Source organism: Lissotriton vulgaris, chromosome 3_1 (genome assembly GCF_964263255.1).
Source record: "Lissotriton vulgaris chromosome 3_1, aLisVul1.2, whole genome shotgun sequence".
Classification (NCBI taxonomy): domain Eukaryota; kingdom Metazoa; phylum Chordata; class Amphibia; order Caudata; family Salamandridae; genus Lissotriton; species Lissotriton vulgaris.
In genome coordinates this window covers 1,079,126,163-1,079,142,117 of record NC_141689.1, presented here as the reverse complement: position 1 = coordinate 1,079,142,117, position 15,955 = coordinate 1,079,126,163, and the positions used below count along the sequence as shown (strand labels likewise).

General features: G+C 43.6%; 1 protein-coding gene and 1 pseudogene across 6 annotated transcripts in view; one reads left to right on the top strand and one right to left on the bottom strand.

The window, feature by feature from the left end:
• USO1 (USO1 vesicle transport factor) overlaps nucleotides 1-15,955 on the top strand; it is a 682,652-nt gene that overhangs the window by 310,597 nt on the left and 356,100 nt on the right. For all 6 annotated transcript variants that reach the window (XM_086961508.1, XM_086961506.1, XM_086961505.1 and 3 more), the window contains one exon: nucleotides 10,749-10,849. In XM_086961508.1, coding sequence (XP_086817634.1) covers nucleotides 10,749-10,849 — 101 coding nt within the window. The remainder of the gene's footprint in view (nucleotides 1-10,748; nucleotides 10,850-15,955) is intronic.
• LOC147727436 (large ribosomal subunit protein eL15 pseudogene) lies at nucleotides 12,543-13,200 on the bottom strand (annotated as a pseudogene).

The following is a 15,955-nucleotide window of genomic DNA, read 5'->3' as shown; positions in this document are numbered from 1 at the left end:
TCCAGGCAAGGACAACGTCCTGGCGGACGCCCTCAGCAGAGAACAGTCCCTATCCCACGAATGGGAGTTAGACGAGAGCGCATTGAACCACATCTTCACGAAGTGGGGGACACCACAGATAGACCTCTTCGCCACCAGGGAGAACGCCAGATGCCCAAGCTTCGCAAGCAGGCTTCCCCAACCAGGAACACTAGGGAATGCATTTTCAATAGCTTGGCAGAACGTGTTTGCTTACGCCTTTCCGCCATTCCCACTGATACCCAGGGTAATCAGGAAAATGAAATCGGAGCCCTGCACTCTAATCCTCATCGCCCCATCCTGGCCGAGGCAGCACTGGTACACGGAGCTCCATCGTCTATCAGTCCACCCGCCTCTTCGTCTTCACAGTCACCCAACCCTACTCACGATGTCTCACGGGCAGGTTCTCCACCCGAACCTGGGCCCTCTGAAATTGTCAGCCTGGCTCCTGACTACCGTGAGTTCAGCCATCTAGACATTCCGCAAGAGTGCAAAGATGTCCTGTCCAACGCCAGAGCTAACAGCACAAAAAAGACTTATACTCTCAAGTGGAAACGCTTCTGCGTCTGGTGCGACAAGGAAGGTCTACACCCCTTCCGGGTCACTCCCCAACAACTCCTGCCATACCTTCTACACCTGGCGCACTCAGGCCTTGCCCATGCGTCCATCAAGGTCCACTTGGCAGCAATTTCTAGGATCACTCGAACTTCTAAGGGCCCCTCTCTGTGGGCGGACAGACTCATTAAACAATTTCTGAAAGGCCTCTTTAGGTCCTTCCCTAGACCAAAACCTGTCCCTCCAACGTGGCAGCTCAACATAGTTCTTCACCAGCTGATGAGGCATCCCTTCGAGCCTATCCACAAGTCTGACATCAAATTCCTGTCGTGGAAGACAGCCCTCCTACTTGCACTGACCTCGGCCAGAAGAGTAGGCGAGTTGCAGGCCCTTTCCATCCAGGACCCATTCCTTCAATTCAAAGAGGACAGAGTCATCCTGCGTACCAACCCACGATTCATACCCAAAGTCCCTTCGGACTTCCATCTTAATGAGCCCGTGGTTCTTAAATCATTCTTTCCGAACCCATCTACTCCGGCTGAGAGATCACTGCACTCTTTAGACCTTCAGAGATGCCTAAAATTCTATCTTGATAGGACGAGACAATTCAGGAAGTCATCCCAACTCTTTGTCGCATTCAGCAGACCTAGGAAGGGCATGCCCTTAACTAAACAGAGTATTTCAAGATGGATCTCCTCAGCCATAACTCTCTGCCACGAGAAGGCAGGGCGACCTCTGGACTCACGGGCCAAAGCCCACTCCACCAGAGCCATGTCTACGTCTGCGGCACTGTTTGCTGGAGTGCCACTCCTGGACATCTGTAGAGCGGCGACCTGGAAGTCCCCGCATACCTTCACCAGGCACTACTGCTTGGACGCTGAGCTGACGAAAGACGCAGCAGTGGGCAGAGCAGTACTTCGCCATCTATTCCAGTGAGGTGAGCCCTCCTGCTTCCCACCATCCTTGACTGGTATGCACATTTCTTTGTTACTAGATTCTGCATGACATTGTATGCTGTTGTTTTTTCCTACAGTCAAAATGTTCATTTTTGCAGTAATTTACTTTCTGTATCTTCACAGAATGTGCATATTGTATTGCTTGCTACTCTGATTCAGGCATGTGAATCTATGAAAGACACCCAAATACTGGATAAGAAATGCGTTACTTACCTGTAACAGCAGTTATCCAGTATTAGTGTCTTTCATAGATTCACATGCACCCTCCCGCCTCCCCTGGAAGGACTCACCTCTCTCTACAGGTTTACACCTATCTAACTTGGTGCGTACGAAAATCTGAGAGACTGAGGCTCCTCACAGGAAGGTTCTAGAGGGAGGTAGTAGCTGATTGGTGGTTCCTTTTATTTTGGTCCTTTTTTACAAAAGGACACAGATAGGCTACCAAGGTGGGACCCTGGAGCCTGCTCTGTTTGGTCCTTCCTGCATAAGGACCTAGATAGGTTACTAAGGTTAGACCCTTGGACCTATCCTCTTTATGTATGTCTTAGGACATTACTTTTCTATATACCGGAGGCTCCCGTCTCGACGACGGGGAATGATTCAGGCATGTGAATCTATGAAAGACACTAATACTGGATAACTGCTGTTACAGGTAAGTAACGCATTTCTTCCTGGGGACACTATGCCCCCTATATGACCACTTTCAGTGGGAAGTGTGCATAACCCTGTCCCAGAGTTCCTAATTCTTCCATCACCAAGATGGCAGACTTTTTTAATTTTCTTGTCCACATCAGGTAGCCCACCCTATGGGTGGAACAAGCTTGAGAGTGAACACGCCTCCCTGACTACTAATTTTCCCACCAGTCCAGTCGCCAAATGGGCCCTGCCCTGGGGGGTTGGAATCCCTGCACCTCCGAGTGAAGCCAGATTCACATACGAAAGGCGGTGGGCTCTTTGAAGTTCCCTGCCTCTGAATGCTAATTTACAGGCCATCTTGCTGCAGGGGGGTATAAAACACCCTCTGCTGGAGCAGGCTATGTCCCTTACCTCCTAAGAGCGTGTGCTCTCACTCCTAGGGGCAGAAATTAGTCTGTGGTGGAACGCGGACCAGAACCAGTCAGCCGGCGCACTTGTTGTTGGTAGGTTTTCAGGGGGCACCTCTAAAGGTCCTTCTGGGTGTATGTATCAATAAATCCATCACTGGAATCAGTGTAGGTTTATTAATACAAGATGTTTGATACCAAACATCTTTGGTTTCAGTGAATCTATCATGTAGCTGTGGAACTCGTTTATGACCAGTGCCCAGCACTTACTTATAAATGGCTTCCATGGTCACTTGTACTCGCAGTCATTGAACTGGCCAGCTCAGGGGCATATGTCCACATATATAGTATAGTGCACCCTGCCTTAGCCTTCTTGCCCTAGGTGCCAGGGTTACCACTTACTAGGGACTTAGAGGGGGTGATCAAGAAATTGAAAATTGGGGAAATAATGGTATAGTTTAGGGAAAAAGATCTGGCACTGGGGACCTGCTTAGCAGGAACCCAGTTCACATCTGTCCAAATTGCATCGAGTGCCAGGCAAAAAGTGGGGGTGACCATGTCAAAACATGGACTTATTTGCATCCTCAAAGTGCTCAGTGCCAGCAATTCTGCACCTTCTAGTATCCATTGAGGAGAGCCTTGGGGGTTTCAGTTGATGTAAAAAGTTCAGCTGCACTACGCATTTCCTCTCATACCCTTGCTTCCTTGAGTTCTGAGAAAGATTTGCCACGCCCAAGTCCTTCTCATCACCACGGATTGGCCAAAAAGGGTGTGTTATGCGGACCTTCTGCGCTTCTTCACATACTCCCCTCTTTGCTTTCCATTCAAGCTGGATCGTCTCTCCCAGTCGCACCGATTGATTCTACCACCTCCATCTCTGAGACCTCCACCTACATGCTTGGCGATTGAGTGGGGACAACTGTGCTTTTTTAAAGCTGCCACCGGAGGTGGTTGACCTAATCTTATCTGCACATTGCCCATCACTAAGTCTGATTAGCCCGCCAGATGCAGCAACTTTGTTGCCTTGTGTGTGGACAATGGTGTCGAACCCTTGCAGGCCAAACGATCTCAAGTGCTGCAGTTTACGCTTTTCCTTGCTCAGAGGGGCTGTGCTGTTGGCCCAGTCATTGCTATTTAGCTGCCTTGTCTACTTTTCTCTGTGTGCCAGCTCCGCCATCACTGTTTAAATTCCCTGTTGTGATGTGTTTTCTCAAGGTTCTGATCAACCTTTTTCCTCCTACTCCCTATGTGGTTCCTCACTGGTACCTGAATCTGGTTGTTACCTTTTCGATTGAGACTCCGTTTAAGCCCCTTCATGGTTGTACCCTTCGTATGTTAACCCTTTAAACTGTGTTTTTTATTGCTATTACTTCCGCTAGAAGGTTCAGTGAGCTGCAAGCTCTTAGCTGACCCCCTCTATTCACTACCTTTTTTCCTGATAGGTTGCTGTTCCGGATAAGAGCTGCTTTCCTCCCGCAGGTGGTCACCCCTTCCATCTTGCCCAATCCATCACTCTTCCAACCTTCTACACTCCATCTCATCCTATGAATGAGGAGGAACAGTAGCTTTGGTTGGCTCCTAGGCTGGCGGGTAGCTATTACCTAGAACTCACAAAGGAGTTTTGGTTGGATCACCAACTACTGTGAGGTCCACAAAGGTAAGGCAGTACAGAACCAGATTCTATCTTGGTGTATCATCCTCTGCAGCAAGATCTGCCACTCCCTGGCCAAGAAAGAACATCCTGAAGGAATCCGAGCCTATTCCAACAAGGCAAAATCTGCCACTTCTGCACTAGCTAGATGGGTCCCGATTACAGAAATCTGTAAGGCGGCAACCTGTTTCTCTTGCACATCTTTATGTAATACTACTGTCTGAATTCATAGGTGCACAGGGATGGACACTTTGCCAGGTCCATCTTGTAGGATTTCCTTTTCTTACTACCCATCAGCCCTTAGCAGGGTATGGTTGTGAAATCTGTTTCACCATGTGAGAAATCTGAAGGTAGAAGTTTCCATCAGCAGAAAAAATTACTTACCTGCTGTAACTATCTTTATGAGGGATACTGTGTCTCCCTGCATATTCCTCACTGCCTTGCCCGCCTCCCTGTTTGATCGATGAGTTATAGGGAATGTTAATAGTATTCCATCTTCTAACTTTTCGTACTGCAATCCTTTATTGATGTCAGCCTGCTCTCTTGCCTCAAATGCTTGGAAAAAATGGAAAAAACTAACTTTGGTGCACCAGGATGGGCGCTTTATGGCCTCTGTGGTGTTGCCTGATATCACTTACAGTATCGACCGTGACAAGCGATGTCTAGTGGCTGCTTCGTGCTTTTAAGTTTTCATGATATAGTCTGACGCCTGTGGTTTGCTCTACAGGTGAGGGATCTGCAGGTAGATGCAGTATCGACCAGAAAGATCGTTATAGTACCTTTTTCAGATACATTCTGAGTCCGTTTCATTCAAATTAACTTTTTGTTCGTTAACCTAGTCACATCTACACTTTAGAATGTTAATGGCATGTATATGGTTCAGTAGCCATCGTGCTGTTAATTGCTCCATTTCTAGGTCAATGTGGAGACTTGATCAGATTTTTTTTTTTAAATACTGGTCGCAACCCAATAACTTGTGGATATCATCTGTTCTCTACATAATCAACTTTATAACACTTTGCTTAGTTTTAATGGGCCCATCTTTTGGTGTATGAACTCTTCATTGCTCATTGTATCTTGCTTCTGCCTGTGTTTAGGGTGCTATCCACTTAAATGTTTTCAATGTGGGCATTCCAATTTACATGGTAAAATTATTTAGGGCGGTGTTAGTATATGCCTTGCCTAATCTCTTGCTGAATGGGCAAACTTGTCTTCGTTTTTTTTTCTTGCAGTTCCAAGTTTCTTTAGTACATTGAGAACTAAGGGTCTTCTGTAAAGATCTGGGGCACCACATTTTATCTAGTTTTCTTAATAAGTGTCAGCTGATGTTGAAATCGTATTTGTATTAAGTGTTGTTGGGATTTACTTTGCCTATTGGATAGATCTAGAATATTAATTTGTTTTTATGGACTGACAACACCCCAATAACGATTTGCTGTTGCCCAACTTGACAATACTCATTTTAGTTACGTGAGGAAATGAATTGGTGTGTGTGATTTGCAAAAGAAACAGTTTTTAGCTATTCATAGAACACATCACTGATGTGCCATGCCTGTTAACAGTGTAATTAATTCGCCCTGGTCATTCAGATGAAAAAGGACTCTTAATCATGGCCTTTTGCATGGCTGTAATCCCTTTTAAAAAGGAGGTTAATAAAAGACATTATTTTTTCATTTTCATTGTGCGTATGGGCTAGTTTTGAGACGAGGCACATAAGTGGATAAGCTAGAAGAAACCAGAGTTTGAATGACGCCCAATGTTTAAAATAAAAATCTGCGATGTTTGTCAGTATGATTACTCATAATATATTTACATACCGAATCACCACTGCTCTTTGCATCATATAAAAGCGGGTGTGCAGAGTGTACTCTATGTATTACCATTGCAGAGTGTGAAACGGCCATGACTTATGAGAGTCATGATTCCCCTCCCCTCCCTCAACAGCGGTAATAATTATCATCATATTATCCTTTGTGCATCTGTGCTAATAGATTATGCCAATAAATCTTTTTCATGCGCATTTGTTTTAATCAATATATTTAGCCAAGACCATGATGCAAAGATTAGTTTTTTGCAGCACGGTAAAATGACAATGGCGAGATATGTAGACAGTTCTTTTTCTGTGTAAAGGATTTTTACATGCAGTCTATTAGCCAGTAAAAAGTGTCTTTCTCAAGTTAACTTTTCTGGAATATGGTAACAAACTTTAATCTTTGCATCGTAGTAATAAATGTGTGATTGGGTGTTTATAAATACAGTTGTTCCAAATAACAGGAGTTCTTTACACTGGCATGGCATGAAATGATTTTATCTATTTAAGTTCTTTCAGGGATGAAGAATCTGTTTAGTTTAATTTTAAGCCGAAGCAAAGGGGTACCTGAAAAAAGGTTGACTTGAGAGGCATGTAGTGTAGTAGAGATTTTTTAACCCTCCGTTAAGTCTTAAGTATGAAGAGCACATACAAGTCTTGTATTGTTTTTGCAACCATTTCTAAAATTCACACCTCATTTCCATTTTTTTCCGTCTCCTCCATTCTACATCTTTAAGCTTACTCCCCCAACCCTCACAAAGCAGAGTATTTCACATCATGGAGTCTCTTTCCAAGAGAAACAGGTGAAAAGTTTACTTTCAGCCAGGATTAGTGCTGCTCTGTGACTGGTAGCTGAACAGGCAGGCTATTTCTTCAGACCCTCTAGCACCTTTTGCATGTACTGCACTATATTAGTTTTCTTTGCTACCAGCCAAGTGCCTTGGTGTCTATCTAACAACAGATCATGTTGGTCCCTTAACAACATTTGATTAGTTTTCTTTTCAAAGCCGTGATCGTATTTTACATTTCCTGACTGATGTGGCGTTGCTAAATATTTATATTTTAACATGAACTAGTGAAACCATAATTTAAATGTTGTTTTACAGTAAAGCTAGTAGCGACAGATTGTGATGCATGGTTGATTTTTATGATGTACTTACACCTTGGCACTTGGCTCGTTTTGTGGACCAATTGTTTTTTTTTCTTTTTTCATATTTACTATTGCAGATGATACTGAAGGTAAAAATAAAAATTTGATTTCTAGATGCACGGCGCTTTTGGTAAACGGCATGCATATTGTTTCTTGTGATTGTTCTTATCTACATGTATGGGTTGTTAAAGCTGCACATCCATAGTCTGACCACATGGTGTCCACTCTAAACCCATTCCTATGCACTCTCATAATTATGAGCCTATTATTAGTTTTTTTGTCAAGACCACTTATAAGCAGTCTTGCAGATCGGGACAGTTAAAATTGTAAATGAATAACTATAATTACAGTACTTTTCAAGAATAGACCACCTCATGATGCTGACTCAAGGCAGAATTTCATATTTTCTTAGCATTTCATCCAGTGACTATTTCAATTTATATTATTTTTTTAACAATAATGCTTCACGTTGATGGTGTTCACGAGGGTCATGTTAAGTGTTCCACCCTGCATGCAGTTGCTGTAAATCAATTCCATCATTTGAATTCGTAAGGTTATTCAGGAGCTTTCACTGACAGAATGGGCCAGGAGGAAGGGCAGTCAGTTTGGACCTGCTGTCATGAACTCACTTTGACCTGTTGATACAGTGTCCACATTAAATATTGAATATGTGTAAGTTTAGATTTGCTCGAGAGAGGTGTGCACATCAGTCTTTTAACTTTCAAACTTAAGTTGTGATTTTTTTTTGTGTGAAAAATTATGACTTGTATTTTCGCTACAATGGTAAATACTTTTTTTAGTTACTTTCAGATTAGATTATAAAAAAGCTTTGATAGATTTCCCATCCCCATCCCCTGGTTACTGGAGTGCCGAAATTCTTTTGAGTTGTATGCATCTTCATGTTACTTTGGTCACCATCATGTTTGGTCCATAAAACAGAGATGCAATTCCTCACTATGCGAAGCCTTACAAGGACAGTCTTTACTACTTGATGCTCCTTTTGATCATAAACATTGCAGTTGATGTGAGGAGTAAAGGCTGTAGCAAAGACCAACCTGCAAAAAAAACAAATGAGTGCTAAACAAAACTACCGATAAAAGGTAACCATTAGCAGAACAGTTAAGCATACTATCCGAAGAGAGTTGGTGAAGCTAATAGTCACCATATGAATTTCACAGTATGTAATGAATTTAGAGCAGAGGTCTACTTGCTCCACAACTCAGTGCTTTTCAGACAGATGCCATCTTATTCCAAATCAAACTTCTGTCTCATAAGTAAATTCTCATCCATCCGATGTGCCAACTGCTCGACTGAACTTATCAATGACCGAATCGAAAAAGTTTACTCCTCAACTTAATTTCTTAACGGTGAGTGTAAGAAATCAGACTTTTCTGTGTCGTCACCCTGTATTTTTGACCTTTTTGCTGTATCGTTTATTTCTGTTGTCTTTACAACTCTGTACACTTTCCCCTGCTCACTAATAGTAAAGTGTCTGTGCTTCTCCTTTAAAAATGATAAAATTGGCAAATTCCTAATCAGTTTATTTAGTTTACCTACAAGTCCCTTGTATATGGAACTTGAAGTTAACTGCCAGCACCTATTTTACCATCCACTACCGTTGTATTGCTGGCATAACTTCAACCAACCCTGTGTAGCTTGACTATAGAAGTGTAAAAGATGCAAATTGACCCATCTAAGTAAACCCTTGTCACAGGTCAAAAGCTCTCTTTTAAATACTAAGTCGTCACTCCTTTGTAGGCCTTGTCTCCCACTACGAAGGGTGTATGATATTTGAAAGTAGGACTTGTAGAAATGTAATGTTTGCATGCTATAACAATGTCTAGCATCCAAAACCGATTTTCCCATGTAGCAGCCCTAGCTGTCCTGTGTAGAAAGTAGGTTAATATCCTAATACTGTATCTCAGTAGTTGGACCAGCTAGAAAAACAATTACATCAGTTTAATAGTTATTAAAATCATTTTCAATGATGAAGTCTGATTGTTTATAAATATAAAGGAAAAGTAATGTTTAGAAAGTTAACATTTTCCATTCCTGAAACTCCTGGAGACTAAATTTGCATTTGCTCTCCCACATGTGCAGGGTTCTTTCTTTGTCCCACCAGTTATCTTTCTCTGGGTTTTTACCATTCACATGGGGGGCACACTTGAAAGGAAGGTATTCAGGAGGCCAAAACAATTCTTGTGCACCCATTGTCTAGTTCCTAAAAACTCAGAGGTATTCAACAAGACTTCTGTCTCTGAGTTTACTGGAGGTACAGTTAATGCCCCAAACTGTATACTCCCTGTTCCTTTAGAGCCAAAGTTCATTGTGGCCGAAGACTTTTGCTATCTTGAAAATTCCCAAGTGGGTAAGGTTTGCCCCAGGAACTTTTACCCTATGGGTTGGGACATGCTCCAGAATAATTTGGTATAAATGTGGCAACTTCAGACCCACTTCACAACATTACTGGACTTGTTTAATCTGCGTTACATTGCGCCTTGGTTACTTCTACTGCGACCATTTACTGTCACTGGCACTTTATGCTTCTTCGCGCTGTTTCTACTCAGAACTTTTAAAAATCATCCGTGGTTCCCCTTATTGTACTTTTGTCATTTTCAGGGTCAATTTGTTTATTGTTTGTTTTGGTACTCCATAAATACTTTACACATTGCTCTAAGTTCAGTATGTCTGCACTCAGGTTTTTTTTGAGGTGGCTAGTCACTCCCCTTAATATTACAATTTCCTACAGTGAATATGTTTCTATCCTCACTCCTGCCCCAACTGCAAAGTGCTACCTTAGCCTCTCTTCCAAAAATAGACTGGACCCAGATGTGAAGGACCCTCAATCTATCCTTTCTTTCAAGTTCTTGGTGAAACCCCTGGAAAAATAGGTAACGCTACAGTTTAGTTGAAGTCTGAAAATGAACAACAGCTAACACACCTTTTAGATATATTAAATGAATCTGCTTGGGTTCATGAAAACTGTTTGATCATATTGGATGCTAGGCAGTCTGATGCCTTGATCGTTTGTGGGGGGTGGGGGTAGGGAAGGGGGTGTGTGTGGGGGGGCGCGCGGGGGGGGGGTAGAGTTAGCATGCTTTGGCCTTGAAGTTATTTTGGTTGTACTGGAGCTCAAGTTGGGGTTTATGGATTATGCCCATATTAAGGAAAAGCATTCCTGTATAGAATGGTAAGTGAAGATGTAACTTTTCACCTTTAAGGAAGCAGAAGTTGACTGTGGTTTCCACCAACAACCTTCCAGCCCACTGCACCTGTCCATCTCAAACATATTTATACATTGCCCAGTCTATCAAAAGATTTACCACACAGTATGCATTCTTCTAGCTGTGCAGTACTCTTTTGGGCTCCCTGTTCAAGTTAAGGTTTCAATGTGGTTTTATTGGTTCTTCAAAATTATCATCAGTGTGCTCATATAACCCAGAAAACGTCTCAGTGTTTTGTGCTAGCTAAATATGAATGCATGCTTGTGAGAAACACCTGTATGCAATTTAATTTGCTAATTGGATTCATTATTAAAATGAACACTTTCTTTTGAAAATTGCAGAAGAGAACACGCAAGTACAAGGCGATGAGTTGAGCAGCCAGTTTGCAGAAATTTTTATTAAGCAGCAAGATAACATCACACTATTATTATCCTTGTTAGAGGTAAGATTGCGGCATAGTAGATACCTTGATGTAGAATTCTGTGAACCCCTTCGCTGCTATACCTTCCCCCCCACTGTGTTAAGCCTTTTTTTGGCTATTGGGGTAGTGCGAGCTTAAGCCCCTGTAACTTTTTAGCCAAATAAGGTATCCACGCCAAATTTGTCCTTTTCTTCCAACATCATGGGGATTCTAAAGGCACCCAGGGTTTGTAAATTCCCCTGGAGGGGTTCCAGAAATTAGCCAAAATAAAGCAACATTTTGTTTTTTTGGGAAAAATGGGAAAAGGGCTGCAAATGAAAGCGTATGTGTTTTTCCCTGCAAATGGTATAAAAAAAAGGGGTTGTGGGGCTGAAATCACCATTTTCCCAGCTTTTAGGTAACGACAGACGTTTGTCAGAAAACCAACATTTTTTACACAGTTTTGGCATTTTTCTGGGACATAGCCTATTTTTGCTATTTTTTGTGCTTTCAACCTCCTTTCAGTTAACAGCAGAAATGGGTTTGAAAGCACTAATGGATCCTGGAAAGCTATACATTTTAGAAAAGTAAACAACATTTTGAATTCAGCAAGGGGTCATTTGTGTAGATCCATCAGGGTTTCTTTATAGAAACTAACAATTAAATATGGGAAAAATTGAAAATTCGCTGAAAAAAACAGCCTTTTGTGTCAACGTTTTCACCTGTAACATCTACTTATTATGACAGCTCTTTGAAAGCAATATACCGTTACATCCGCTGGACCTTACTGGTTGTGGGGATATATAGGACTTGTAGGTTCACCAAGAACCCGACGAACCCAGAAGTCAAAAACTGAGCAGCAATTTGGAATGGCTTTTTATTATGTACCGGGTATATAGCAATTATTGTGGGAAAATGTATACATGGAAAAATCGGTATGAAAGACACCTATGTATTTCTGAAATGGTAACAAAATGTAGAGTTTAGACACAGTAGATAAATGCACATTTCCGTAATTGGGAATACTCCTACTAGCATGAGAATTATCGGTCATTTTTGAAAATGACTTCTTTTTTACACAATATCTTTCATTTGGAAGGCAGAAATGCATCGAAAGTCAATAGGTAATAACAGTTGCTTTACAAATCTGAATTACCCTAAGTCTCCCGATAAAAATGGTACCTCACTTGTGTGGGTAGGCATAGTGTCCACGAAAGGAAATGGCTCAAAACCCAATGTGAACACACCACATTTTCACAATGAAAAATGACCCTTTTTTTACAAAGTGCCTAGCTGTAGTTTTTGAGCCCTAGCTCTGCCGGCACCTAGGGAAGCCTAGCAAACCTATACATTTTTGAAAACTAGACACCCAGGGAAATCCAGGATGGGGTGACTTGACTGCCTCCCACTAGGTTCTGTTACCCAGAATTCCTTGCAAATCTTCAATTTTGTAAAAAAAAAAAACACATTTTCCTCACCATTCAGTGGTGTATAGTTCTGGAATCTGCGTGGATCCACGAATTTCCACCTACCTGATGTTCCCCAAAGTCTTCTGAGAAAAATGGTACCTCACTTGTGGGGGTCAGCCTGGTGCCCGCGACAGGAAACTGCTCAAAGCGCAACGTGGATACACCTCAATTTCTTAGTCAAAAATGACCCTTTTTTGGAAAAGTGCCTAGCTGTAGTTTTTTTTTTTGTTGGCCTTTCAAAACCAATTTTATTCGAAATATCTTTAGAAGCACAGTAGGGTTTAACAGTAACGATGGAGCTGAAAGGTGTTGCGTCTCCTCCAGGCAGCACGACGTGAGCCTCCAATGGTAAGGTGTAACTTGTGTCCGTTGCCCAAGCCACGGCTCTTCTTGCCAGCTGAAATGAGCCCACGCATCTCCCTGTGCTTGTGGACTGCTTTGGTGATCCATTGGATCTCTGGGTTGCGTCTGATGGCTTTGTGGAAGGTATCAATCAGAACCGCTTCGAAGAACTTGTAGGTGGAGTCTTCTCCAACCCAGTATGAGCTCAGCACTCTGAGACCTCCACAATGGCGACCAGCACGCTCCTCAGCAACAGACTGAAGGCTGGGGGCAAACTTGATCTGGTTAACACCATGGTGCACAGGTTTGCCATAGGAAGCACCTTTGGGGACAGGACGTTTACGACCACCACGGCGAACACGGACACGATAGATCACATAACTCTGTTTGGCCTTGTAGCCTGCCCTGCGAGCCTTGTCTGAGCGGGTGGGACGGGGTGCCCAGTGGAGAGCAGACAGCTGGCGATACTGCCAGCACCGAACACGCAGGAGGAACCGCATGACGTCCGACTGCTTCTTCCTCCATAGCTCCTGCATATATTTGTAGGCACCCATCCTGGATTATTCTGAGGCTCACCAGCCGGAAAGGCTAGCTGTAGTTTTTTGACCATAGCTCTGCCGGCACCTAGGGAAACCTACCAAACCCATACATTTCTGAAAACTAGACATCTAGGGGAATACAGGATAGGTTGACTTGACTGCCTCCCACCAAGTTCTGTAACCCTGTAGCCCTTGCAAGCCTAAACAATTGGCAAAAAAAACACATTTTCCCCACATTTCTGTGGTGGAAAGTTCTGGAATCTGCCTGGATCCACAGATTTCCACCCACCCTGTTTTCCCCAAAGTCTTCCGAGAAAAAAGGTATCTCACTTGTGGAGGTCGGCCTAGTGCCCGCGACAGAAAACGGCCCAAAACGCAACGAAAAATGACACTTTTTTGGTTTAGTGCTTTGCTGTAGTTTGTGAACCCTAGCTCTGCCGGCACCTAGGGAAACCTACCAACCCCACACATTTCTGAAAACTAGACACCCAGGGGCTTCCAGGGAGGTATGGCTTGCGTGGATCCCCCAACGTTTCCTTACCCAAAATCCCCTGCAAACCTCAATTTTAGCTGAAAAAACACTTTTTTCACACATTTTTGTGTGGAAAAGTGTGGCATCACCGGGCTTACACAAATTTCCTACCTAAACGTTGGGGGATCCACGCAAGCCATACCTCCCTGGAAGACACCTGGTGTCCAGTTTTCAAAAAAGTGTGGGTTTGGTAGGTTTCCCTAGATGGCTGCCGAGCACGGGGCCAAATGCCCAGATGACCCCCTTGCAAAACCAGGTCGTTTTGAGATAGGCAATTTTTATGTCGCCTCACTACGTTTTGGGCCCTTGCCTCTCGCGGGTACTTGAGCCTCCCACACACGTGAGGTACCATTTTTATCTGGAGACCTGCGGGAACGCTGGGTGGTAGGAAATTTGTGTTAGTCAGGTGATGCCATACTTTCCCACACAAAAATGTGTGAAAAAAGTGATTATTTTTTTTCCAGCTACAATTGAGGGTTGCAGGGGATTCTGGGTAAGGAAACGTTGGGGTATCCACGCAAGCCATACCTTCCTGGAAGCCCCATGGTGTCTAGTTTTCAGAAATGTGTGGGTTTGATAGGTTTCCCTAGATGGCTGCCGAGCACAGGGCCAAAACCCCAGGTGACCCCCCTTGCAAAACCAGATCGATTTGACATAATTAGTTGTTTATTTCTGCAGCGTGAGAATTTTGGCACAATATTGCAAGAAAAATGTGACAGACATTGTGAGTTTGCAGGTCATTGTGGATAAAATAACTTGTTAGATTTCACAAGAGAGACATCACCATGTACTCCCATGGATTTACAACACTATCTACAGTTGGTAGGTTATTCTTCGATGGAATGTACACCTTGGCAGAGAGACTAAAAAGACAAAGATTTCTGCACAGCCATCTATTCCTCAAACACACATTCATACTGGTTGGATTTGGCACAAGGGCGAGTGATGGTTTAGTATATCAAATTTTATTAACGAGATTTCACAAAAAAGAAATGCACTGTCAATAATTTAATGGACAACAGAAACTAACCAGTGACTCGCAGCTCGTGAGCTGTAAAGCCACGGCAAGGCACCAACCGCTTTACAGGCCATTCACACACCTTTCATACGTGATACTCACAAGACCATTCACACCACCAGGCACTAAACCAACACATCACAACATTTTAAAAAAGGGACAAGGTACACCCTGCTTCAGAAAGACAAAAAAGACTAATATTACTGCACAGCCATCTAATCCACAAGCACACACGCTTTCTGGTTGGATTTGGCACGAGGGTGAGTGATGGCTCAGTATATACAATTGTATTAGCAAGTGATTTCACGAAAATGAAATGCACTGTTAATAATTGAAAGGATGAGAAACCGAACCATTGACAAGGCACCAACCTCTTTACAGGCCATTCATACACCTCTCATACGTGTGACACATACAAAACCATTCACACCGCCAGCCCATCACATTACAACACTCACACCAGCAGACGGCGCCATTCAAGGTCCCATCACTTTCACACGCCCACATTCCTGACACAGCAACCACACAAGCTAATGGATTGTGTGGTGTGGCGCTCAGCTAGAGGTGTGTGTAGGAACCAGCATCAAGTCACTACTCAGACACCACCAGCCGAGCGCCAGTCCACGCACATCGCCAGCCAAGCGCCAGTCCACGCACAACACCTGCCAAGCGCCAGACCACGCACAACGCCTGCCAAAGCGCTAATCCATGCACACCGCCAGCCAAGCGTCAGTCCACGCACACCCCAGCCAAGCGTCAGTCCACGCACAACGCCAGCCAAGCGACCGTCCACGCACAACGCCAGCCAAGCGACAGTCCACGCACAACGCCAGCCAAGCGACAGTCCACGCACAACGCCAGCCAAGCGACAGTCCACGCACAACGCTAGCCAAGCGCCAATCCACGCACACCGCCAGCCAAGCACCAGTCAATGCACACTGCCAGCCAAGCGCCAGTCCACGCACACCGCCAGCCAAGCACCAGCCTACACATACCGCCATCACATTTAGGATTTTGTTTATACAAAAAAAAACACAAACAAATTGCAAATAGATACAAATCTACTAACACAAAATCTGAAACAAAAGACATTGCACTAATGCCAACCTTGAAACAGAATATATTTTTTTAAACAATACAGAGCAGGCAGTTCACTTTACCACTCATGGATGCTCCCAAAAATTATTTTGCGTGTAGTACGCTCTAAAGGAAGCAGGCACACACAGCCCAGGGTTAGGAGGACACTCT